The sequence below is a fragment of the Panthera uncia genome, chromosome A2 (genome assembly GCF_023721935.1).
Source record: "Panthera uncia isolate 11264 chromosome A2, Puncia_PCG_1.0, whole genome shotgun sequence".
NCBI lineage: Eukaryota > Metazoa > Chordata > Mammalia > Carnivora > Felidae > Panthera > Panthera uncia.
The window spans coordinates 141283615-141309907 of record NC_064816.1 but is presented as its reverse complement, the minus strand read 5'-3'; the positions used below and the strand labels follow the sequence as shown (position 1 = coordinate 141309907).

Genomic DNA, 26293 nt, shown 5'->3' with positions numbered 1-26293 from the left:
TGCTCTTGGGAAGAATGTGTATCCTGCTGCCATTGGGTAGAATGTTCTGTATATGTCAGGTCCATTTGGTCTGTAACGTTATTCCAATCCACTTGATTTTCTCTCTGGATGTTGTATCCATTATTGAAAATAGAGTCTTGAAGTGTTTTACTATTATTGTATTGCTGTGTTTCCCATCAGATATGTCAATGTTTGCTTTATATATTTAGGTTTTTGAAAACTGTTTTGACTGTTTGGTCCTTGCGTTTCTGTATAAATTTTAGGAACAGCTTTGCATGTCTGCAACAAAAGACTGCTAGCATTTTGGTAGGGATTACATTGAATAGAACAATAGACCTACTTTGAATAAATCATTTTGGGACAATTGCCATCTTGATATTGAGTCTTCCAGTCCATGATCAGAGACTGCTTCTGAAATTACTTAGATTTCTCAGCAGGCTTTTGTAGTTTGCGGTGGGAAGGTCTTGCACTGTTTTATTCAATGCATTTCTAAGTATTTTATTCTTTTCGATGTTGTTATGAATGGAATTATTAATTTCATTTTGGATTATTGTTGTCAATATATAGAAATACAGTTGATTTTTGCAGGTTCACCTTGTATCCTGTAGCCTTGCTATGGTCATTTATTAGTTGTATTTGTGTGTGTGTGTGTGTGTGTGTGTGTGTGTGTTATTCCTTGGGATTCTCTGTGTTCAGGATCATGTCATCTGTGAACAGATAGTTTTACTTCTTCCTTTCCAAACTGGATGTCTTTAATTTCTTTTTTTGCCTGATTTTACTGTCTTGAACTTTCACTAAAATGTTGAGTAGAAGTGGTGAAAGCAGGTGTCCTTGTCTTGTCCCTGAATATGAGGGGAAAGCTCTAGGCCTGATGTGCATTTTTTGAAGGTGCCCTTTATCAGATGGAAGACATTTCCTTTAGTCTCTAGGTTTTTGAGAATATTTATCATCGAATGGGTGTTAGATTTCGTCAGTTGCTTTTCTGCATTTATTAAGATATTGTGGTTTCTGTCCTTTATATTATTAATTTGGTATATAACATAAATCGGTGTTCTGTTGTTAAACTGATTTTGCATTCATGTAATAAATGCTACTTGATTATTGTGCATTGTTGTGTGTATTGATTATTCTTTTATATATTGCTTGATTCAGTTTGGTCATTTTTGTTAAGGAGTTTTGTGTCTAGGACAGAAATGCTGGGCTGTAGTTTTCTTGTGAACGTTTGTTAGGCTTGTTCATAGGTAATCCTGGCATCGCAGCATTAGCTGGGAAGTAGTGCACCCTTATTTATTTCCTGGGAGAGTTTCTGGAAGATTGGTATTATTTCTTGAAATATTTGATAGAAGTAACCAGTGATGTCACTGGGACCTGTGCTTTTCTTTGAGGGAAGGTTTTAAATAACTCCTAGACCTATTTAGATTGTGCATTTCTTCATGAGCCAATTTTAGTAGGTTGGCATTTGGGGGGACAAAGTCCTAGAAATGGCATATAGTTGTTCATAATATCCCCTTATCATCATCTAAGTTTCCTTAGGGTCAGTAGTGTTGTTCCTTTCTTCGTTCCTTATTTTGATAATTTGTGTTTTTTCTTTTCTTTTTTTTTTTTCTTGATTAGTCTAGCTAAAGATTTGTCAATTTTGTTGATCTTTTCAAAGAACTAACTTTGGGTTTTATTGATTTTCTTTATTATTTTTTTTTTTTCTGCATTCTAGTCTATTGATCTCTGTTCTGATTTTATTTCCTTTCTTTTGCTTGCTGTCGGGTTGATTCACTCTTGTTTTTCTAATTTCTTAATTGTGGAAGTTTTGGTTATGGATTCGGGACTTTTCTTCTTTGGTATCGGTGTTTAAAACTCTACATTTCCCTCCCAGCATTGCTTTAGCTACATCTCATAAATTTTCATGTGTCTTTGTTTTCATTCAGTTTAAAATATTTTTCCATTTTCCATGTGATTTATTGAATCTGAATGTGTGACTCTTGTGGACAGCATATAATTGGATCTTGCTTTTTTTATCCTGTCTGGCCATTTCTATTTTTTTGGTTGGGATAATTAGACTATTTACATTTAACATAATTATTAATAGAGTTGGACTTACTTTTGCCATTGTGCTGATTGTTCTATGTCTCCTGTCTTTTTCTGTTTATCTCCTCTTTGATTACCTTGTTTTGTGTTAAATAAATATTTTCAGTGTATCATTTTAATGTCTCTGTCAGTATTTTAACTTTTTTTCCAGTTTTTTCTTAGCTGTTACTCTAGGGATTAGAATATGCATTTTACTTTACCACAGACTGCTTCAGATTAATACTAATTTAATTTTAGTAAAATACAGAATCTTTTCTCCAATATAGTTTCATTCTCTCTGGGCTCCTATTTGCTATAATTGCCATATATATGGCATGTATGTGTTATAAATCCAGCAATATACAGTTGATCCTTGAACAATGTGGGGAGTAGGGGAGCCAGCGCTCCATCTAGTTAAAAATCTGCATATAATTTTTGACTTCTCTAAAATTTAACTTCTAATAGTCTACTGTTGACCAGAAGCCTTACTGATACCATAAACCACGTATTTTGTGTTATATGTATTAAATGCTATATTCTTATGATAAAGTAGGCTAGAGAAAAGAAAATGTCATTAAGAAAATTATAAGGGAAAAAAAAAAAAAAGAAAATTATAAGGGAGAGAAAATATATTTGCAGTACTCTATAATAAAAAGTCTGCATATAAGTTGATCCATGTAGTTCAAACGTGTATTGTTCAAGGGTCAACTGTAGGGTTATAATTATTGCTTTATACCATTTCATGTCCTTTAAAGTAGTGAAGAAGAGAAATGAAAACAAAGTTGTCTATAGACTCTTTGATATCAACTCACATAATTATCATGTCTAGTGCTCTTTATTTCTCCTTGATTATTCACATCACTGTTTGGTGTAAATCTTTAAGCATAAAGGACTTCCTTTAGGATGTTTTTTTGTAAATCTGTCAGCAGTGCTTTCTTTCAGTCATTGCTTCTCTGGGAATATCCTTATTTAGCCTTTGTTTTTTGGAGGATAGTTTTGCTGGATATAGAATTCTTGTTTTTATATTTCAGCACTTTGAATATGGCATTCTATGCCCTATCTCTTCCCTTGTTTCAGGTGAAAAGTTAGCCATTGATTGTATTGATGATCCCTTTTGAAGCATGATGCAGTAGTTTTTACCTTGCTGCTGTCAAGATTTTCTCTTTGTCTTCTGCTTTCAGTGGATTGACTATGGTGTGTCACTGTGTGGATCTTTTTCTTTTTATTCTGCTTGGGATTTGTTGAGCTACTCAAGTGCATAGATTAATGCTTTTCATCAAATTTGGGCAGTTTTGTTAGTCATTTCTTCATATATTCCTTTTGTCTCTCTATTTTCCTTCTGGGCCTCCTATTATGCAAATGTTCGTTCATACATTGGGTCATATTCCATAGATTTCCAAAGCTCTGCTCTTTTTTTTTTTTTCATTCTTTTTTCTTTCTTAGCTGGATTATCTGATTTATTTCTACTTCCTTCAGGTTTACTGATTTCTTTCTACTGCCAGTGCAAATCAGCCGTTGAATTGCAGATTTGAATTTTTCATTCATTATTGCACTTTCCAAATCCAGAATTTCTATTTGGCTTTTTAAAAGAAAGCAAAACAAATAAACCGAAACTCATTTCTCTTTATCGATATTCTCTCTTTGGTGAGGTATGATTGTCCTGTCTTTAATTCTCTTTCATTCTTTAGACATGATTTCCTTTATTTCTTTGAACGTGTTTATATTTATTGACAAAATCTTTGCCCAATAATTCCAATACCTGGGCTTCCTCAAGAATAATTGGTACGGACTGGTTTTCTCCCCTACATATGGGGCATACTTTACTACTTCTTTAACATGTGTCATAACTTTTTGTCAAAAATTAGATATTTTATGTATTGTGGTAACTCTGTAAATCACATTTCTCTCTTCTCCATCCTCAGAGGTTGTTATTATTGCTGTTTGTTGTTGTTTGTTCAGTGACTTTCCTGGACTAATTCTGCAGACTTACTCTTTGTCATGTACAGGTACTGAAGTCTGCTTGATTAGCTAAGTCATCAGATAATGATTTAACAGATTTTCTTTTTTCTTTTTAATGTTTATTTTTGAGAGAGAGAGCATGTGTGTGTATGCACAAGCATGGGAGGGTCAGAGAGAGAGGGGGACAGAGGATACAAAGTGGGTTCTGTGCTGACAGCAGAGAACCTGACGTGGGGCTCAAACTCATGAACCATGAGATCATGTCCTGAGCTGAAGTCAGATGCTTAATCGACTGAGCCACCCAGGAGCTCCTTGACAGATTTTCTTAAATGATTTAAGCCAATATATCTCCAGATCTTTTTCCAGTGGGCACTTTATGTGTTGGGGCATGCCTTCCATGCTCTGGCAGTTTACAACTCTGCCTTAGCCTTCAGTTCCTACTTGCGTAGAACCTCAAAGTCAAGGGATTAGGGCTTGTCTGGCCTTTCCTGGGCATTTGCACAGTCTTCTACATGTGCATGGCCTTCTGGATCCCCAGGAATATGTCAGATATTGCCAAGGCCTCTTGTGGAGATCCCATTTCTCAGATTTTCCTTTTAAGGTTTTCAGCCACCCTCTTGTTTGTCCCGAGTGGAATCATTGTCTCTGGCAACTGCAGTGATAAACAGCGGCCACTGATTTTTTGGGACAAACTTGCTGAGGATAGGGCTTTCCTCACTGAATGAACTCTGAGTCAGATGAAATAAAGATCAGCTCCATGAATGAAGCTTTTCTAGGGAGCACGAGTCAGGTCAAATAGTGAGATTTCCCTGGGGACTGGGCTTTTGATGGAGCTCCAAACCCATCTGTCTCCTCTGGTGGCTGCTAGGCTGCTGGCTTTCATAGCTACTACGGTTCTGAGGCTGCTGATTTCCAAGGCTTCCATGAAATTGGACAGAGGGAATAGAAATAGAGCAAAGGAGAACACCAGAAATCTTGTTCTTATGAAGATGTAACTTTTCTTGAGCAAATGTTGCTAGGATTGTTGCAAGCCTTTGGCTAATTTCTAGAGTGCTGAGCAAGTTAATTTTGGAACCTTATGCCAGTGTTCTCTTTGCTTTTATGGAGGAATGTGTTTTCAGGGGTCCTCCACCCATAATTCCGAAAGTGTTCCTCAATCTCCCTGTGTTTTTAACTTCTATGTTTATTGCACCTGTTCTTTTTGATATCTGATCATGCCCTGTGTGTATTTATTGTCAGCCATGAAAGCCCACTGTTCGATTTCATCGAGAGCTGCTTGCGAAATAAACATGAAATGGTTATTTATGAAGCTGCGTCAGCCATCATCCATCTTCCTAACTGTACTGCAAGGGAGTTGGCACCTGCTGTTTCAGGTCAGTTGTATGTTCCCTACCCGGCTGTTGTTTACATTAGTGTGTTTTTGTTTTAAGTCCTCGGGTCTGCAGGAGAGGTAGTAAGAATGATTTTTGAACCTTAGCGCTCTCTATATGCCTTTGCATTCGGCTAGGTGGGTCATTTATTTTTGTTGTTCTTTACTTAATTGGCGTTTTTTTCTGAAGTTACTATTTCCCTGTGTGAAACATTAAAAAATTTTACTTAGAAGACACGTAACACTCATGCCTTCAGTTCTTGCCTTGAGTTCTCCTTCATGGTTAAAAAAGTCCATTTGCTCTTATAGCTGTAAGTATCCCATAGATTCCAATATTCATGGATATATTAATTCTTACAGATAAGTAAACTTTGTTTCCTATATTTAAACTTTTATAGCTCAAGAAGTGCTTTTTCTATTTTTGATGACGTGTTTCTCATATGAGGTACTGATGCTGCGATCTAATCTCCTTATGCATATTTTGAATATGATTCTTCATGTACTATATGATGAAATGAGATATATTCATGGTGATCTGTATTTCCCCTAGTTCTTCAGCTTTTCTGTAGCTCTCCTAAGCCAGCGTTGAGATATGCAGCTGTGAGGACCTTGAACAAGGTAGGTCCTTTTGCCAACTATTGACTTGTATCCATGTTTGACTGAGAAACATTCATGTGAGGCATTTGGCTTTCTCTCAAGGTTAGTAGGCATGATTTATGGACTTCACTTCTAGAGCACCTTCCTTGTATTTGTGGCTTTAGGTATGACCATTTTTGCTATTCAACTAAAGACTAATAATTCATTTCTGACTGCTGAGCACTCTGTAGCTGAAAACCACATTGTCCAATATGATGGCCATTGGCCACGAGTGGCCATTTCCATTTAAATTAATCAAAATGAAATAAAATTAAAAATTCAGCCCCTCAGTCACTCTAGTCACACTTCATGTGCTCAATAGTGACATGGTTAGTGACCCTCATATTGGACAGTGCAAAAATAAAGAACGTTTCTATTGCTGTAGAAATTTCTCTGGGACAGTGCTGGTGTAACACAATGTGAGTCACATATGTAATTTTAAATTTTATACTGACCACATTAAAACATTTTTCAAGATGAGATTAATTTTATTTTTTTATTTTTAAAATTTTTAATGTTTATTTTTGAGAGAGAGAGACAGAGCATGAGCGAGAAAGGGACAGAGAGAGAGACACACACACACAGAATCCAAAGTAGGCTCCAGGCTCTGAGCTGTCAGCACAGCTGACACGTGGGGCTCGAACTCACAAACTGTGAGATCATGACCTGGGCTGAAGTCAGACGCTTAAGCTTAACCGATTGAGCCACCCAGGTGCCCTGTCAAGATGAAATTAATGGTAATAATACGTTTAATTTACCCTAATATATGTAAAATGTCATATCAACATGTAATCATTATAAAATTATTAAAGATCTATTTTGCCTTATATTTTTTTCATATTAAATGTTTAATATCCAGTGTATATTTTATATTTAGAGCATATCTTAATTTGGACTAGCCACATTTCAAATGCTTATTAGTCACATTTGGCTATTGGCTACCATATTGGACAGCATAGTTCTACAGGATATAACTTAGAAACACAGAATAAGTAACCATAAATGAAAGTTTAAGGTAGTAGAGGACTTGTCATCAGGTAGTGTGTGATCAGTTATAAATTAATTGTATGAACAACTGGAGGAGAGAGAAGCCGCGGAAGAAACTTGGTAGGACGGCCATGGAAGAACCCTGTAGAGAATAACAATTAAAGATTTTTTTTTAAGTTTTTATTTGAGAGAGAGCGAGAGAGCATAAGCAGAGGAGGGGCAGAGAGAGAGAGGGAGAGAGAGAATCCCAAGCAGGCTCCACACTGTCAGCGCAGAGCCCGACGCAGGGCTCGAACCCATGAAACCACGAGATCGTGACCTGAACTGAAACTGAGAGTCGGACGCTTAACCGACAGAGCCACCCAGGTGTCCCAATAGAGAATAACAATTAGAGTTATATTTTAAAGAGTTGACATAGGTCCACATTCTTTGATCTGTAATATTAGGGCCAGATGTGTCTCAGAATTCAGTCTTGTGTGAGTTTTAGGAAGGTGATATGGTTCTATCTCTTACATACTCACCCCACTGAACCTCGAGCAATACCCTGCCATTAGACACATAAATATTTCTGTGGTATATATATGACTGTCCTCTTAAATTATTATTTAACTAGTTTTACATTAGTTTGGGTCAGATTTTCCTGTTAAAATGAATTTCGATGCCAATGCTTTGCTGAGTTCTCAAATTTTTTAAATTGTGGGTAATGGATTCTATACCAGTATTGAGATAGTCGGAGGGGTGAACAATTTTGACAGAAGCAAAGAAGCCAGATGATAGACATGTTGTGATGAGCACGAACAAACCAATTTGGCTGGAGTTTGCTTAAAGACAGAAATGTTTTCTGAGTGATAAGCCATTAACACTCTTTGAGCAGTGTTTACCACACTGGGTGCTATTCTCTGAGATCCTTACATCTAGTAGAATAGACATCCACGTACACATGTACTATAAAGAAAAACAGGCCAAGTGTAATAAAACACGGACTACGATATTGTTATAAAGGTTATAGAAACCTAGGAAGAGAAAATGCTGTTATACACTATGACTCTGGCATAGTTAATCATTTACCAAATGCTATTTCATACCATATTAATTGGAAATGTTCTTCTTGAAACAATTACTTTGGACCTATATTGTCCCATTTAGATTAAAAAAAAATTTTTTTTAATGTTTATTTATTTTTGAGAGAGACAGAGACAGAATGTGAGTGGGTTAGGGGCAGAGAGAGCGGGAGACACAGAATCCGAAGCAGGCTCCAGGCTCTGAGCTGTCAGCACAAGAGCCCGACACGGGGCTCGAACTCATGAGCTGTGAGATCATGACCTGAGCCGAAGTCGGACGCTCAACCAACTGAGCCACCCAGGCGCCCCCCCCTCCCCGACCCGCATTTAGATTTTTAAAAGTCACTTACCTTAATTAAAATTTCTATTTTTTTCTTTCATTGTTTTTTAAAGTTCTGGTCTTCAGCAATAGCAGTTTGCTTAATTTATTTTTCTTGCCCTTCCACAAGGTGGCAATGAAGCACCCCTCTGCTGTTACTGCCTGCAATCTGGACTTAGAAAACTTGATCACAGACTCAAACAGAAGCATTGCTACCCTGGCCATTACTACACTCCTCAAAACAGGGAGTGAGAGCAGTGTGGACAGGCTCATGAAACAGATATCTTCTTTTGTGTCTGAAATCTCAGATGAGTTCAAGGTAAAAGTTTAAATATGATTGTTTTCTCCCAGTCTCTGGCTTGCCTATTTCTTTTCTTAACAGTGTCTTATTATTATTATTTTTTTAATGCTTATTTATTTTGGAGACAGAGAGAGACAGCGCATGAGCGGGGGAGGGGCAGAGAGAGAGACACACACAGAATCCGAAGCAGGCTCCGGGCTCTGAGCTGTCAGCACAGAGCCCGATGCGAGGCTCGAACTCACAAACCGTGAGATCATGACCTGAGCCGAAGTTGGACGCTTAACCGACTCATCCATCCAGGCGCCCCTTCACAGTGTCTCTGGATGAGCAAAAGTGTTAAATTTTTCTGAAGTCTAATTTATTCATCTTTTTCTTTTACTGTTATTGTTTTGTCTACTTCCAAGCCTTAAAGATACTTTCTTGTGTTTTAAATGTTTTATGGTTTCAGCTTTTACATTTTGGCCTCTGATCCGATTTGAATTAATATTTATGTATTGCATGTGGTAAGTTCAGGTTTTTTCCATACTAATATCTAGTCATTCCAACATAATTTGTTGAAAAGAATTCTCTTTCCCCATTGGAATGCTTTGACATCTTTGTCTGAAAAGCAGATAATCATATAATTGTAGGTATATATCTGGGCTCCTTAGAATATTCTGTTGATCTCTTTGTCAATCCTGTGTCATTACCAAACTGTATTGATTAATGTAGCTTTATGGTACCTCTTTAAGTGTCAAGTAGTATGTTCTTTCAATTTGCCCTTTTTTAATATTATAGGTCCTTGACATTTCCATATAAAATTTAGAGCTGGCTTATAATTTGTATAAAACAAAGTCAGTTAGGATTATGATTGGGGTGATGTTGAATCTATAAATAAATATGGGGAGAACTGACATCATAACCATATTCTTCCAGTTCATGAATATGGTATACCTCTGCCTTTATATAGGTCTTCTTTAATGTCTCTGAGTAATGTTTATTACCAATTACTCTATCGGTCTTGCTCATCTTTTGCTAAATTATAAATATTTTATGCTTTTTTTCTATTAAAATTTCTGTTTTATTGTTTGCTAGTAGTATATAAAAATACTTCTTTTTCTCATAACTTGGTATCCTTTCTGATACTGAAACCTTATTGGTTCCAGTAGTTGTTATGCATTCCTTAGGGTTGTCTATATAAATAATCATGTTATCTGTGAATAGAGACCGTTTTACTTCTTCATTTCCAATCTAAAAGCCTTCCCTTTCTTTTTCTTCTTGCCTAATTAAAATGACTAGGACTTCCACTACAGTGTTGAATAGAACTGGTGAGAATGTGTCAGAGATGATCAAAAGAACAATAAAATAAATTTCAGTTAAAAGAATTAAAGTAGAAAGATGTTATTATTTCTTTCTTATTTAATTCTCAGCCAAGAAGTATAACTGGCTCTACTTACTCCCTTCTAGTATATATCTAGACTTTTAAAAAAACAAACGTAGCCTGTATATTCAGGTGGACATTTTGAATCCTGGGGAACCTTGGGAGATTATGAAGGTCATTTTGTAGTATAGCTTACTGAATGAGCCTCCTGTGCTTAGACATTTAGGTTTCAGTCTTTTGCAATTACAAGTAACTGCAGCGGATAACCTTGTGCATATGTTTTCTCAAAATGTTGGAGGTGCATCTCAGGGTCAGTTCCTAGAAGGTCACATGCTAGGTTGAAGGGTAAATCGACATGCAGTTTTGTACAGAATGCTAAATGGCACCAGCAATGTAATAGAGTGCCAGTTTCCCCATAGTCTCACTAGTAGAGTGGCTTGTATTTTGAAGTTTTGCCAACCTGATGGGTGAGAGAATGTATCTCAATGTAGTTTTAATGAGTTTCTCTTCTTATGAAGGAAGGTAAACATCTTTTTACATTTTTGAAGATCATTTAATAATTCTTTTTGAATATTGTTTGCTCATCTCTTTTCTCCATCTTCTTCTATAGGAAGTTTGGTCTTTTATTTCCTCAGTTATTTCAGGTTTTTTATATCGTAGGGATATTAGCTCTTTATCTGTGAAATGTGATATTTTCTCCCTGTTTGTCATTTGTCTTTTGACTTTTCTTCTGATGTCTTTCATATTTTATTTATGCGAAAGTTCGTTCTCTTTATGTGGTCAGATTTGTCCATCTTGTTGCATTTGACTTTTGGGGAATAGTTAGAAAGCCTTTCCCTTCAGATTATAGACTTTGATTGGGTGAATAAGGATTCACCTATGATTTCTTCTAGTGTATATATAGTTTCACGTTTTACATTTAAATCTCTGATCCATTGGATTTTATTATTACATACGGTATGAGAAATGGATCTAATCTTACCCTTTTTCAATGATTATCTCATTGCTCTCCCTGCCTCCAAATTTTATTTATTTATTTATTTATTTTTAATTTTTTTTTTTTAACGTTTATTTATTTTTGAGACAGAGAGAGACAGAGCATGAACGGGGGAGGGTCACAGAGAGAGGGAGACACAGAATCTGAAACAGGCTCCAGGCTGTGAGCTGTCGGCACAGAGCCCGATGCGGGACCCGAACTCACGGACCGCGAGATCGTGACCTGAGCCGAAGTCGGACGCTTAACCGACCAAGCCACCCAGACACCCCCCTCCAAATTTTATTTAAAAGACGGGTCTTTGCCCCAGTGGTTTGAGACACCACCTTTGTCATATACGAAGTTTCCATATGTACGTGGGTCTATTTTTGGGCTTTCTGTTCTGTTTTGTTGTTCATTTAGTCATACATCAGTACCACACACTATTTTAAATATACGAGCTTTATAGGAAGTATTAATACCCCCTCTTTGGTTTTTTTCTCTAGCTATTCTTACATGTTTATTTTTCCTTGTGAATTTTAGTACTAACTTGTCTAGCGTCATGAAAAATCTCATTGACATTTTTATTGGGATCACATTGACTTTGTACGTTAACGTAGGGGAAAACAGATGTCATCTTGATGTTGTTGAGACATCCTATCCGAGAACAAGGGATATCTTTTAATTTGTTCAAGCGTACTGTTGTGCCTTAATGTTTTATAGTATGTTTATGTTAGTTTTGAATGTTCTTAAAATGCTTTTCTGATATTGTCTGTTGTTGCTATTATACATGTTTGTATCCATTAGATCTCATTAGTTATGCATGTACATGTTCCCTTTGTATAGTTCAAGATCTCTTCCAGCCTTAGAGATAGATAATAGCTTCTCCCTCTAAAAGTAAAGGACAGGGGAGCCTAGTTGGCTCAGTTGGTTAAGGGTCCGACTTCAGCTTAGGTCATGATCTCATGGTTCACGGGTTCAAGCCCTACGTCAGGCTCTGTGCTGACAGCTCAGAGCCTGTACCCTGCATCAGATTCTGTGTCTCCCTCTCTCTCTGCCCCTCTCCCACTCATGCTCTCTCTCTCACTCACTCTCTCTGTCTCAAACATAAATAAACAGTAAAAAAATAATAAAACTGGGTTGCCTGGGTGGCTCATTCGGTTAAGCGTCTGACTTCGGCTCAGGTCACGATCTCACGGTTCGTGGGTTCGAGCCCCCCTGCCCCCCCATCGGGCTCTGTGCTAACAGCTCAGAGCCTGGAGTCTGCTTCAGATTCTGTGTCTCCCTCTCTGTCTGTTCCTCCCTGGCTCGCACTGTGTGTGTGTGTGTGTGTGTGTGTGTGTCTCTCTCTCAAAAATGAGTAAACATTTAAAAATTAAAAAATTAAAAGTAGAAGGCAGGTTTCCACCTTTCCCTAGAAGATACACCTAGTGCTTTCTCTAGAGCAAAAAGCAGGCATGCTCACTGTCCAGTATAATAAAGATGTAAAATATTTGAGTTCCATACCTCAGGGTTCTTCCGTAATGGGAGCTACCGTAGCCCTTTTCGCATTGCCCTCTGGGAATTGGGGCCGAGGATACTGCCCCAGATGCTGATGCTCTAACTACTGCCATTGCTGTGAGTATTTAGCCGCCCATCTCTGATCCAGGAGTCTCGTGTTTTCTCTCCCAGCAATCCGTGAAATCGCAGACTAACGTGTTAGCTTGCAAGTAGGGTAAAATTTCACACCCTACTTATTTCTTGACACTGGTCTTTAAAGTTAAGTTGTGGTAACATTTTCCTAGAAACCATTTTGTGAACTAGTTCCTTAGTAACTCTTTCTTCTACGGAAATCGGTCTGTTTACGCTTTTTCTCTTCACTGTTGACTTTAAAATTTTTCTGGGCTTATGTGCTTAGAGCAAGGGGCTGGGGTCTCTTGAAAATTGTTGTTTATTTTCCTTTGAGCCCTCCTACCCGATCCTTCACGGAGAAGCCTTATTGCCATTTGAGGTAACTACAGCCCCTTCTTAGCTTGCAGCGAGTAAGAGGCAAAGTATGCCTTGTAGCTAAAGCTGTAAAGACGAACATCCTTTCTGTGTTTTTCTACAGGTGGTGGTTGTACAGGCCATCAGTGCTCTCTGCCAGAAATACCCTCGAAAGCACAGCGTCATGATGACTTTCCTCTCCAACATGCTCCGAGATGATGTAGGTAGACAAGACATATTCTCATCATAGAAAGTTGCTCTCTCAAATTCTTAACGATTCCCATGACATCCCATCCGTCGTATTTAAAACAGCTTTATCCTCTCAGCATGCCTCCGAAATAGTGTGCTTAATTCTGGTTGCCGTCTTCTCATCACTAAACATGCTGTTGTTTTAGCACTGGGAGCACAGACACTTTTGTTTCTTTCAGAAGGGAAAGGAAATGAAATTTGAATATTATAAGCTTGAGCCTCGGAGTTAGAAGCATTTCGTCAAAAAGCGTCCTCCTCCGAATGAATGGCAGTTTTCTCTTTTGCCAGGGAGGCTTTGAATATAAGCGAGCCATTGTGGACTGCATAATCAGCATTGTGGAAGAGAACCCCGAGGGTAAAGAAGCCGGTCTAGCCCACCTTTGTGAATTCATTGAGGACTGTGAACACACTGTTCTGGCCACTAAGATTCTACACTTGTTGGGCAAAGAGGGCCCCAGAACGCCCGTCCCCTCCAAGTATATCCGCTTTATCTTTAATAGGGTTGTACTGGAGAACGAGGCTGTCAGAGCTGGTGAGTCATTGGAACGCTGATACCGACGGGACTCCTAATCCTCTGAAATGCTTATTAACTCAGGGGGGTGGTGATGAAATTGGAAAATGAAGTTGCAAGGTCTGAGTGAGGGTGGGGGCTTGGGACCTACTTAGGCCAGATAACGCAGCTCTTTGTTGGCGCTCGGTTTCCATCCGGATTTCTGCTGCTGGTTATAGACAGATAACTCTTGACTTTCAGTATGATAGGAATGCTGTGATGGCATCAGGTGGTTTTTCTCAGACTTAGAGCCATTAGTATGAAGTGTGTGTGTGTGTGTGTGTGTGCGCGCGCGCGCGTGTGTGGATTTTTAAGTGACTTTTTCAAGAGATCTTAGGACATTTTTTTTGACTTCCTCCTCTCTAATCATTCCTTCCCCTGAGCATATGAACAGGTGAAAAGCTCTCCTATTAAAAATATAAACTGGGGCACCTGGGTGGCTCAGTCGGTTAAGCGTCCGACTTCAGCTCAGGTCATGATCTCGCAGTTCATGAGTTTGAGCCCCTCGTCGGGCTCTGCGCTGACAGCTCAGAGCCTGGAGTCTGCTTCGGATTGTGTGTCTCCTTCTCTCTCTCTGTCCCTCTCCCGCTTGTTCTTGTTCTCGCTCCCTCAAAAACTGAATAAATATTCAAGAAGATTAAAAATATATATATAAATCTTCCTCTGATGCACTGTTTCTTACCAGGTATTGACTATACCTCCCCTGTCAGATAAACTTGAAGTAGCCGTTACTAACTGCCTCCGTGAATTTATTCCCCATTTTTTCTTCAGCTCACAATAAACTGGCTCTCTCCCTTAAAAGCCCTCCGAAGCTAATTTTTAAAGTTACCGATAAGCTAGTTGGAAAATCAAGTTCTTACCTTTGTTCACCTCCTTCGGCCTGAATGAGTGGCTGAACACATCTCGAAACTCTCCGCTTGGTGTCCACGAGAGCCCGTGACTTCCGTCCCTCCCCAGCCTGATTTGTAAGGCTCCTCTTTCGTTCCTTAAAATGCTCATTTCCCTTGGGGGTCTGTCTTACCAACTTAAAAATACACCCTCAAAAAATACACACTTGAGAATACACACACTTCGTACTAATGGCTGTAACGCTGTCTTTTGTGGGGGTCGTTTTCCGAGCTCCACTGCTATGCCGCGGCATTGCGGCCCCGGGTCTCTTTCCTGAACTTGTATGCCCCTGTCTGAGGCACTTCAGATGCAACCCAAATGGAAGTCCTCACCTTTACCATCCACTCAGCCGTCAAGACGGAAGCGGATTCTGCCGTTCTAGAAGCCCCATCGGCTCCCTGACAAAGTTCCGTCAACTCCGCCGCCTTAGCGTTTCTGCATTCTCTCTTTTCTGTTTCCCCAAGTGCTGGTGCAGGCCCTCCTCCATTTCAGATGCCCGCCTAGTCCGACTGCCTGGTAGTCTCACAGGTGTCCAGTCTGTTCTCCACACTCGGCTTCCAAAATGGCCTTGGCGCACAGAGTCTGCTTACGAACAGCCAGTTCGTAATGCGCCCTGTTACAAATACCCAGGTGTGCCCTGTATTCGATGTCCGGTCGTAAGAAGCGTGAGGCTCAAGCGTACCTGTTCCGTCGTGTCACTGCCTCCCCCCGCCTTGGATTTGTTCTCTCTGCCTGTGGCGCTCCTTCCCCGCCCTTTCCCTCTGGCTAACTTGACTTGTCCCCTCAAGTTTTAGCGCAGGTGGCAAGCGTCCATCCTTGGGTCACTTCTCCAGCAGTTCTGATTTAGGCTCCTCTCTCTCTCTTCTCACGTAGCATCCTGGATGTAGTTCTGCCGTGGACTTTACCACGTTGTCATTGTCTCTTTACTTACCTGTCTTCTCCACTAGAGTCCAACTCCCTGAGATCAGGGACTGTGTCTTTTCTCTTTTTACCCCCGGCACCACTCCCGACAAAAGTTAGGTAAGCAATAAATCTTTTCCTGAATGGAGTGAATTTAATAGTAGAGTTGCTTTTTATGCTTGGGGTTGGTTGTTTGTGTTAGAGCTTAATTACGTCACTGTGGTATACAGGGGGCTGTGGTCAGAGTGGAGGAAGGCCTATATATATATATATATATATATATATATATATATACATACATATATATATATACACATATGTATATATATATATATATATATACACACACACACACACATATGATTCTTTTTTCTCAGTGCATAGAGAATTTTCCTATCCATAGCTGTCTTGGGCCTGCAGATTTCTAGTTAGGCTTAAACGGGGCAAAGAGATAAAATCAAGAAACACACAAATTAAGAGAGTTTATTCCCACTGAACACAGGGAAGCTTCTTTTTTTGGTTTTTGTTTTTTGAATAATTACTGCGTACCCCTGAGACACCAATACAGTATTTATGTTGTTCTGTTTTATGCTTCATTGTAGCTGCTGTGAGTGCTTTGGCTAAATTTGGGGCTCAAAATGAGAATCTTCTCCCAAGCATCCTTGTCCTCTTACAAAGGTAAGTATGTCTTTTTTTTTTTTTTTTTTTTTAAGGGACCCCATATGACTGAACAGACAATGCTTCATTGTACCATATCAAATGTTCCGTGGAGCCTAAGAGTAGAACTGATGGAGTAAGTCAGGGGCGAATGGCATTTTTGTTATCTTTCTAGTAATTGTGTGTGCACACGTAGATTTCATTTTGACTTTCTCCCATGGAGTTTGAGGAAGTGACTTAAATATATGTGCCTCAATTTGCAGAGTAGGGGCCAACTTCAAAGTGATTCGCTATGGAGAGTTGAAAAATCAGCTTTTCGTGGTTTCCATGGTTCCCTATTTGATGAGGAAAAGATCTGCTTTAGCAAATACTCGGTGATTACATCTTATAATTGAAGCAGAAAAATTATAAGCTAAAGGCTGGCTGGTTGAAATAAAACAAATTGCCATTTGAGTAGTAACAGTGGCTGGATTCTGAATCCTTTTTAGTATCCTTAGAACGCGTAATAGTCCCATCTCTTAATGATGAGGAAGTCTAAGTCTTTACCAGGGTCATGTGGCTGCATATTCAAGACTAGACTCCAACCTGCTATCTCATGTTTTTGTATTCTTCCTAATCATTTTAATGCCTGCTTACGTAGTGCTTCTGGTTCATAAAGACCCTATTTCTTTACCAGTTCAGGACAGTCTCCCAAATTTATGGAGATTGTAGGATCCACTGTTGGCTGTTGAGCTCTTTTCCAAAGGTAGTGTCGGACAGCCTGCTCTGTGTCGTTTGGGTATGGTGGGAAGGAAAGCTCCCGGAAAATCTGAGGGTGCTGTGACGTGCCTCTTCTGTGTCCCCTGGACAGGTGCATGATGGATACTGATGATGAGGTTCGGGACAGAGCTACTTTCTACCTGAATGTGCTGCAGCAGAGGCAGATGTCACTGAATGCTACCTACATCTTCAACGGTCAGTGAGAGCCAGGAATGGAGACAAATACGTTTTTGGTCCCCAGATGGCATCTTGGAAGCATTATCTTGTGATCTGCATTAAGAGCCGACTTCACTAGGCACATGCTTGTCGTTTGTCTTTGCACGCGCTTCCGTTTCTAGGGGCACCGAAAGTATGTAAGGGCCCGGAGAGCACTGCTTGTTGCTGGTTCTCCTTGAACTTCCCCTGGATTGGCTCTACCTTTTCCCTCTATGTTACGGTTGTTCCCACGTGGCTAAGTTGCTTTCTTTCCTGGAAGGGACTTCTGATTTGTTGGATATCTTGATGCTCTGCTCCCATGCTTCCTTGGGCAAAATTAGAAGGCAGTCTTATAAGACAGCTTCAGTTTGAACCATTTAAGTTACGAAGTCTGTGGCTTCATCCTTCTCTTTCTTCAGAAAGCTTAGATAAATACTACACATCTGGGCCTGTCTGGATCCTAGGATGGGCAAGGAGTTAGAATGCTGAGATTTCTGTTTTGTAGGCCTCACTGTCTCTGTGCCGGGGATGGAGAAAGCCTTACACCAGTACACATTGGAGCCTTCAGAAAAGCCCTTTGACATGAAATCCATTCCTCTTGCTATGGCTCCTGTCTTTGAACAGAAAGCAGGTAACGGGAACACTTTGCTGTTCGTTTTCCTATGTGTGAGTGATTTTGCACCAGTGAAATACGCTGTTAGTATATTTTCACAAAGACTTCTTTGATTTGTTTAATCGTCGCTCCTGAATCTTATGGAACTTAACATGGATTTTTTTTTTTTAATGTTTATTTATTTAGAGAGCAGGGAGGGGCAGAGAGAGAGGGAAGCAGAGAATCCCAAGGAGGCTCTGCACTGTCGGCACAGAGTCCCGACGTGGGGTTTGAACCCACGAACTAACTGTGAGATCATGACCTGAGCCAAAATCAAGAATTGGAGGCCTAACCGACTGAGCCACCCAGGCGCCCCTGGGTGTGTTTTTTATTTTTTATTATTATTTTTTTAATCTTTATTTTTGAGAGAGAGACAGAGGCGTGAGTGGGGGAGGGGCAGAGAGGGAGGAAGACAGAATCGGAAGCAGGCTCCAGGCTCTGAGCTGTCAGCACAGAGCCCGACACTGGGCCCGAACCCACGAACCGCGAGATCATGACCTGAGCCGAAGTCGGACGCCCAACCGACTGAGCCACCCAGGCGCCCCGGATGTATTTTTTTAATTAGGGTTTTCAAAAGTTTTTTCCTGGTTTTCTCCTAGAGTATGAAACATGACCCAGATTGAGTTTTTTCTTCTTTCGCTGCTAAGTGTTCCCGCGTGTGAAGTTCGTGGTCACTGCGTGTCTCAGGGCAGTGACTATGCTGCCAGCTGCCGTTTTTTATTTTCTGAGATTGGGAAATTCTTAATTTTGCTACTGGAGGCTTGTTGTGAAAGAATGTATGGCACAAGCTCATAAAAAACATTCCCAAAGAATATCTCACTTTAAAACTCAAAAAAGAAAAGAGTTTAGTGGCTCGAGGTGAGGAGGAGAGAGATCTTCTAACCTTCCACATTCTCAGTTTTTCTGTTATGACACAACTCATCTTTCTGTCTCGGTCATGAGGTCTGTTATATAAATTGTGCCTTTTAGTAGTTTGGTTTTTTTGGGACATCCTGGTCCCTTTAAAGCAAATTCTGGATTTTTAGGCCCACTGATTATTTCACAAACTACATTCACTAAATACATTTCAATATGAGCATCTCTCTGAAAAGGGGGACAGAGAACCGACTGGTATAATTTAGGGAATAGCTCCTTGTACATCCGCTAGAAGTTTCTGTCTACGTTTTTAGCTTGACAGTGGGCGGGAGGCTCATTTGACTGTTCACATCTGTCTTTGCAGAAATCACACTCGTGGCTACCAAGCCAGAGAAGCTGGCTCCTTCCAGGCAAGACATTTTCCAAGGTAGGATGATTTAATGGGTAGAAGTAATAGTCTCGCACCCCAGGCACAGTAAATATAATGAAGTCCGCTACTTTTATTCAAGTTGATTAATTCTCAGCCCTGGAAACCTTTGTGCGAATCATTTATCGTCATAAGTGGCGGCTACCGGGAATCCCTGGGACTTTTCAATTTCCAACTGCTAAGTCACTAACTGGGAGAGTTGTTCTTACTAGGTGTCTCAGTTAATGGGGAACTCAAATTTTACAATACTAGGAATTTATTTTTCTTTGTAGTAATTCAATAGATAAACTCTCATAAAAGATTACTTCACTAACGCTCGGGGACATTCTAGTAGAGCCTTCCAACTGTTAGTGAAGCAGTGGAAACGTAAAACATTTGAGGCACCCAGAGGCATGTCTTTTCCTCTGTGACTTTCTTCTCTTCTTTTTTTTTTTTTTCCTTGAAAGAACAATTGGCCGCCGTTCCCGAGTTTATGAACCTAGGACCCTTGTTCAAGTCTTCTGAGCCTGTTCAACTTACAGAAGCAGAGACAGAATATTTTGTTCGTTGTATCAAGCACATGTTTACCGATCACATCGTGTTCCAGGTGAGAGAAGGGCTATCCGTGGCTCCCGCCCTGGCTCCGTGTGCTTTAGAGATGAGTATCGACTCCCCTTTGGTGTATGATTCTAGTTTATGATTATGATTTTACTGAGCAGTAACTTGGCCTCATTTCTGGGTTTTTTTTTCCTGACTCAGTACTGTAGAAATGCCTTCGTATGATGGTTAAACTTTCTTTCTTTCTTTCTTTCTTTCTTTTTATTTTTTTATTTTTTATTTTTTTCAATCTCAAAATCAATGATGGTTAAACTTTAAAAGGACGTAAAACCGAAATGTCTGAAGTAGCTGGCACAACATCAAGTATATAACCTATTAAAAAATAATCCTCGGGGCGCCTGGGTGGCTCGGTTGGTTGAGCGTCCGACTTCAGCTCAGGTCATGGTCTCACGGTCCGTGAGTTCGAGCCCCGCGTCGGGCTCTGTGCTGACAGCTCAGAGCCTGGAGCCTGTTTCAGATTCTGTGTCTCCCTCTCTCTCTGCCCCTCCCCTGTTCATGCTTTGTCTCTCTCTGTCTCAAAAATAAATAAACATTAAAAAAAATTTAAAAAAAAAAATCCTCATTTAACATCAGGGTAAATTAAGTGGCTTGTTCCAAGAACTTGGATTTCAGTTTGCCTCTTAGCTGTCAGCCTTCTACTGTCTTGTTCAGTAGACCTCAGTCTCAGGAAGAAGCAAAAAACTGATGAATAATGCAAACAAAAAGAACTCAAGGCTGTCGTGTTGCCTCGAGGGAAGTCTTAGGAGGGGACCTGCAGGACAGTGCAGAGAGGAAAGGGACAGTGGGTCCCAGAACAGAGCTGTGGATTATGCGTGGGAAGGAACAACTTGCTGGAAATCAGTTCTTCTCCACCATAGCTTTTCTGTCTGCTCACTTTTCAGTTTGAATGCACCAATACTCTCAATGACCAGCTGCTGGAGAAGGTGACAGTGCAGGTGGAACCATCAGATTCCTACGAAGTGCTGTGCTGCATCCCAGCCCCCAGCCTCCCTTATAACCAACCAGGAATATGTTACACTCTTGTCCGTTTGCCTGATGATGATTCGACAGCAGGTACCAACCCACAGGAGGGAGGAGATAAGGTTCAGAACGCAGGGCAACTTGAGCTCTTAAACGTCTGGGCAGATGTTTGGGGGTCAGGAATATGGTCCTCTTCCAGAATTACATGCAATGACAATGATGGTATATTTACATTGATAAAATTAGCTCCTGCAGAAACACCAGTTTTATAACCAGGTCTCTAAGTAATACTTGCGGGACGTTTAAACTGAACGTATACGGCGGTAGCTCCGAAAGGAACCCGTGCTTTCTGTCGTAACGGTGTGACCACGAATGAGGGTTCGTGTACCTGGTGTCGCCTGTGAAGGATCGTAGCCTACTTCTCAAGATTTTTTTCGGGGGCCTCCTAAGGACTTTGTATTCGGTAGCTCCATGGCATTTTAAGATCATCGTTTCTGGGGGTCCTACGGCACAAGTCTGAGAGTATGACTCATCCTGACGAGTGGCTTAGCCAGCCTCTGTATCTCCACATTTGGGAAGGGCACTGGAAGTCTCTCCTTGGCCCACATGCGCTCTTGAGGGAGGGGTGGGGAGACCTCTGAAGGGGAGCCAACGGCTAGGGCCAACAGGATGTACAAACTTGGGGTTTGAGGTCTTGTGACCGACCTCTCTGAATGAATGTCAAGTATTTATTGCACTTGATTTTCTTTTCCCGTTTTCCCACCTGAGCTCTTCTCGGATTCACTCCGACACTGTTACCCAGTTTTTACGGAAATAAGCACACGTATTGCATTGATGTTTTCAACAATTTTTATTACCAGTACAGGAAAAAACAATTTTTACTACCAGTACACGAAAGAACAATTTTTACTACCGGTACAGGAAAAAACAGAAGTTAACAAAATTAACAAATACTGGGGAAGTTACAGAGTTACAAGAAATCGTAAAAGTACTAGTAAATAGTTATCCCTGGTCATCATTCAGTTCCGTCTGGGGCTTAACCTGCCTTCTCTTAGCCCCTCTCCCAACTCCCTTTTCAGATGTTGGTTCTGGGAGCCCCTGCCCAATCTCCTCTGCGTCGGACGATAGACCAGGCTACTCACTCTAGCACGAGGTAGATTCAAGTTGGCACCGTTGCTGGGTCTGAATCCCAGGTGGTTCCCTCTGGCCCTAGTCGGACCTACACGTCTATCCTGCAACCACCCCGGATCCATAACCCCCTGGGTAGGAAGGCACTTTCTTATCTGGCCTTCAGTATTTCTCCTTCAAGCATTAGGCCATCTGGCTTTGACTTCTAATTACCTCCTTGATCCCTTTATGAAGTTCCTCTAGCTCCATCCCCTTCCAGCTTCACTTGCTCTCCTGGTCTGTTTCCCTCTGGTTACATTTGTCTAAAGTACGTCCACCAGCCACCAATGAAATTGGCTGTACTGTGCTCTTCAGTAAAGCTAGCTTTATTTTCCCTTGGTCCAAACCAGTATCTGGGCCCAGGCTTAACACAGCCCTGGGCTTCAGCCATCATCCTGGGAAACTGCGCTGCATCATTGTTTTTTTTCCCCCCAATAGCCACCTCTCCTTTTCTCAAAAGCCCTCCCCTTATTGTACTTCTAAGGTTTCTGGTTTTTAAGGGATGCCGTTACTTTGCAACTTAATTTTAAAGGGAAGCAAAATGCTGAACTCGCTGAAGAATCAAGCCCTTCCCAGCTGAGAGTGCGAGCTCCTCCCAATTCCCCAGGCTCGCTTGGATAACTAAGTCAGGTGCCTCACACCCCAGGGAGTTGTCTTAACAGAATACAACAGATACAACTTTACAATATCAAAATACAGAAAACAACGATATTGAAAGTACAGAAATTACATTGTACAGGAGCAAACCACGATAAGAAAAAACATTTCTACCAAGAGAGGAAGTATCGGGAAGGTTTCCTCACCCCTCCTTTCTAAGGAGTTACTTTATTTTGAAAACACAGATCTTACAAATTAGCCCAGAGGTTTCAACCTTTGGTCTGCTGGCTATGGACTCTTTTGCTTGATGGTGTGTTAGTATTTTGTTCATAAAAATTTGGCACTTGGAGAAGTTTTCTTTGTTTTCTGCTAAACTTGGCAAAGGGTGTTCCGATTGGTGTTAAACTGTTTATAGTTATAAACTCTTGTCCTTGCGTCTTGGAGAAAAGAAATGGAGTTTTGTCTCAACAGTCGGACTTTTAAAATTTAATTGTTAGTAGTCGATATTTAGTCGACCCATCGTATACCTGCTTAAAATCAAACTCCTTTCTATCCTTTAGTCTTGGTCAGAAACTCTAACATTTTTAACCTATGGCCAATTCAAAGTCTTTGCTGTGCAAAGAACAGAAGTGAAATACCAGGACATAGATGGTAATAAGAGTCTTTCACCACCACCACCACCCTGTTTTTGGTTTTTTTTTTCTTTTTTTTTTTTCTTTTTTTTTTTTTTTTTGTGTGTGTTTTCCCCATTGCAAATACTGTGAATTTTTCTAATCACCTGAAGATCTATATATCACTTCTACTTATTTCAAAAAGTATATTTTCCATACAATCACACACACACACACACACACACACACACACACACACACACACAGAAATTCTACAGACTGATTTTTTTCAACTTGAAAACTGTATATCATAATAGAAAGGAATATAGGTTTTGGGGAGAGACAGATTGGGATCTGGATCTGCTACATACGGACTGGGTAACTTGGACAAATTCTTAGATTTCCATAAGCTCGTTAGGATTGTCGTAAAGATGAAATGAAACTAACTAAGGTGATTAGCATGGTGCCAGACACATAGTAAACACTCAATAAACAGAAGCTGTTGTTGTTTCGGTCGTGGAACTATGCACTTTCTGCCTTTATCCTCTTCAAAATCAAGTCTTCCACAGTTCATAGGACATACCCTCTGACCTCCAGGAAGTGGTTCCCATGGTTATCTTGGTCTGTGCTATATCTTTAAACTTGGCTCACTCCCCCTTACTTTATATGTGGGCAAAAAATCTAAACGCCATCTGATAAAATGTACTCGAGCCCAACATCAAGATGGTCCCGTAAATCCTCCCCTCAAACCACGGGCCGTTTGTGGGAAGCTGACCATTATCCCAGGTCTCTATTCAGTTAGTCCTACGGTCTTAGGTCCTCTAGCCACTCCTCCTTTATGCGGACGTGCTTAGAAAAGCCTTCAGGGCAGCGTCCTTTCTTAGCACCCTTTCCCATTCAGCAACTTGCTTTCCTCTGAAGGTTTATTGCACCCCGAGAGCACAGACTACGGGTATGTGCAACATTCTAGGACTGTTTCCCCCACCCGACCTCTAGGATGCCCCCTGCCTGTTGAGCTTTTTGTTCCATTATGATTCACAACCACTGTGGCCCCCTATATTGCTTTTATTATCGGACTCTCAGGCCTTGAGTGCATCATAGTTCTCATCTCAAAGCATTTTCCCTCATTTAAATAACTCACTTAAAAAGTCTTCAACAGAAGATACCCATCCGAAGATCCAGTTTAATAGTACAGGTGTAGGAGCCTCTTTTCTCTGTCATTAGGGACGCCGCCTCCCACATAACAATTCGTAACTGTGCTCGACTTGGTACCTGCACCTCCTTAACCTCCGTCTGCTCTTGAGCTACCGCAGGATTCCGATGGGCTCCTACCTCTTACGAATCTGTGGTCTCCATTCTATTACTTGGTGTTCGATATTAATAATATAACTCCCGACACTATGAACAGTTTCAATTAAGTAAAATCTGCATCAGAGTTGTTCACTTTTACCCACCTCCGGCCACTCACAGGGATCCTTATTCACGGCCCCTCGGGAAACTGCCCTTTTCTAAGCTAAGCACATAATCTGTGTTTTTACTCAGATATTTAAAAAGTAGGATAGGTCGAAATTACTGTTCAACCACCATTTCCCTCTGCCTTGATCACTGGAATCTGTATCCATCCAGCCTTAGAATCCATATTCCTCCAGTTTGACCCACGAGCTGGACCAACGTTCCCGGGTTCAGATCTCCTTTCACCTGCCCCTCCTCCTTGTACCCGCCCTGGCTTCCCTCAAACGCTGAAATTTCTAACATTCCCGCTGTACGGCTTTCAACCCGTCTCCCCATCCTGTCCCTCGTCACACCGTGGTCAGGGTACAAACCTTTGTTGCTGCCGTTCTTAAACGATAACCCCTCTCCAGGATGCACCACAAAGGTGGCACATCCGCTCATTTCCTCTTTTCCCTCTTTTGACTGTAGGGAAAAGACCTCTGCTTGTTCGTAGCACTCAGGCCTGGTTCCACTCGGGAACTTCCTCTTTAACCTACTCTCATCCCTCCAAATTCCTCTAATGACTTACTCGCACCTTCGTATTTGGACACCGGAAGCGCTGGAGGATTGCAGCGGGTGCCCTCCGTCCAGGCTTCGCTTCCCGAATTTAGCTCTGGACAACCGCGCGTTCTCCCGAGTCGGCCAGCTTCCACGCGATTACGTCATAGTTTGCAGGCAGCCACCTGTTTCTCTGCAACAATTTATGTTTCCGTATTTCTCCCAGTTCCCTTCATCCCATTCATTAACTGTGATCCAGCTGACAGGCAGCACTGCGGATCATCACCATTATAATGTTGCTCAGTAGTTGCGAGCTTACTTAGTAAGTATACTGTCAGCTTAATTCCAATTTCATCTCAGCCACTTCTTTCCACGTTTCCTCCGCTCCCTTCCGTTGGAAAAACAGCGAACATATAAACGGCGCGTCGCCGTCTGTTGCATTCACGGTTACCGGCGCCCAGTGCCGTCCTTTCAAGGTCCAAGTGACGGCACCGTCCCGATGTGGCTTTATTCGGCTGTAAATGTTCTGTAATATTCTACACCGTCACACAGTCACGCAGCAGCACCTATGCGTTCTTACGTTCATTAGCGTGCTCCCACCATCGGGCCTCACGAGCACACGGGCCTCCCCTTTTGCCCCCAGACCTGCCGACATCCCCGCTGCTGGGAAGCTCTTCAGGGCGCGGTTCCGTTCTCCCTGATGCCCTTTTACCAAACCTGAGCCCCGCAGGCGGCCACAGGTTGTCTCCTCCTCCCCCGCTGCCTGCCGCTCTTCTCGTCCCGTTGACTGTGCTCAGAGACACTCTGCTCCATCCACAGCGTCCTGTCCTTTCTCACCTACCACCTGCCGGGCACGTGAGGGGGTCACGGGTCTTTTCCGCCACATCTTCTTCCTCTTGACCGGCCCTTTGTCCCAGTGTGCTGTACTGAATCCGCCTGCTGCTGACGTCGCTGCTAACCCCTCTACGTTTCAGGTCGGCCACTTGGGAGGTCAGTCCCTGGTCCTTTCTCTAACCTTTCATCTTCTCACCATGCCCTGCACTGACAGCGTTGTCCCCAACATTTTAAATGGGCCACCAGCTCTCCTGACTCCTCTCCTCTGGCCGCCTCCCCCCACTCCTGCTTCCTCGTAGGCTGTCCTCTTCCTTCTGGGACAGGGGGGTTGGTTCTTCAAGACCTTGTCCACATTTGGGGGGCAGTTTCTGGATGCCTCTCGCCCGCTCCCTCCCCCGGGCCCTCTGCCATCCCT

General features: G+C 41.4%; 1 protein-coding gene across 1 annotated transcript in view; it reads left to right on the top strand.

Moving 5' to 3' along the window:
• The window catches only part of COPG2 (COPI coat complex subunit gamma 2), an 88956-nt gene that overhangs the window by 48294 nt on the left and 14369 nt on the right, over positions 1-26293 (top strand). The window contains exons 10-20 of the mRNA XM_049642998.1: positions 5260-5393; positions 5940-6007; positions 8523-8711; positions 13116-13211; positions 13529-13772; positions 16181-16256; positions 17086-17189; positions 17695-17820; positions 19061-19123; positions 19570-19709; positions 20602-20773. Of these exons, the coding sequence (XP_049498955.1) occupies positions 5260-5393; positions 5940-6007; positions 8523-8711; positions 13116-13211; positions 13529-13772; positions 16181-16256; positions 17086-17189; positions 17695-17820; positions 19061-19123; positions 19570-19709; positions 20602-20773 (1412 nt within the window). The remainder of the gene's footprint in view (positions 1-5259; positions 5394-5939; positions 6008-8522; positions 8712-13115; positions 13212-13528; positions 13773-16180; positions 16257-17085; positions 17190-17694; positions 17821-19060; positions 19124-19569; positions 19710-20601; positions 20774-26293) is intronic.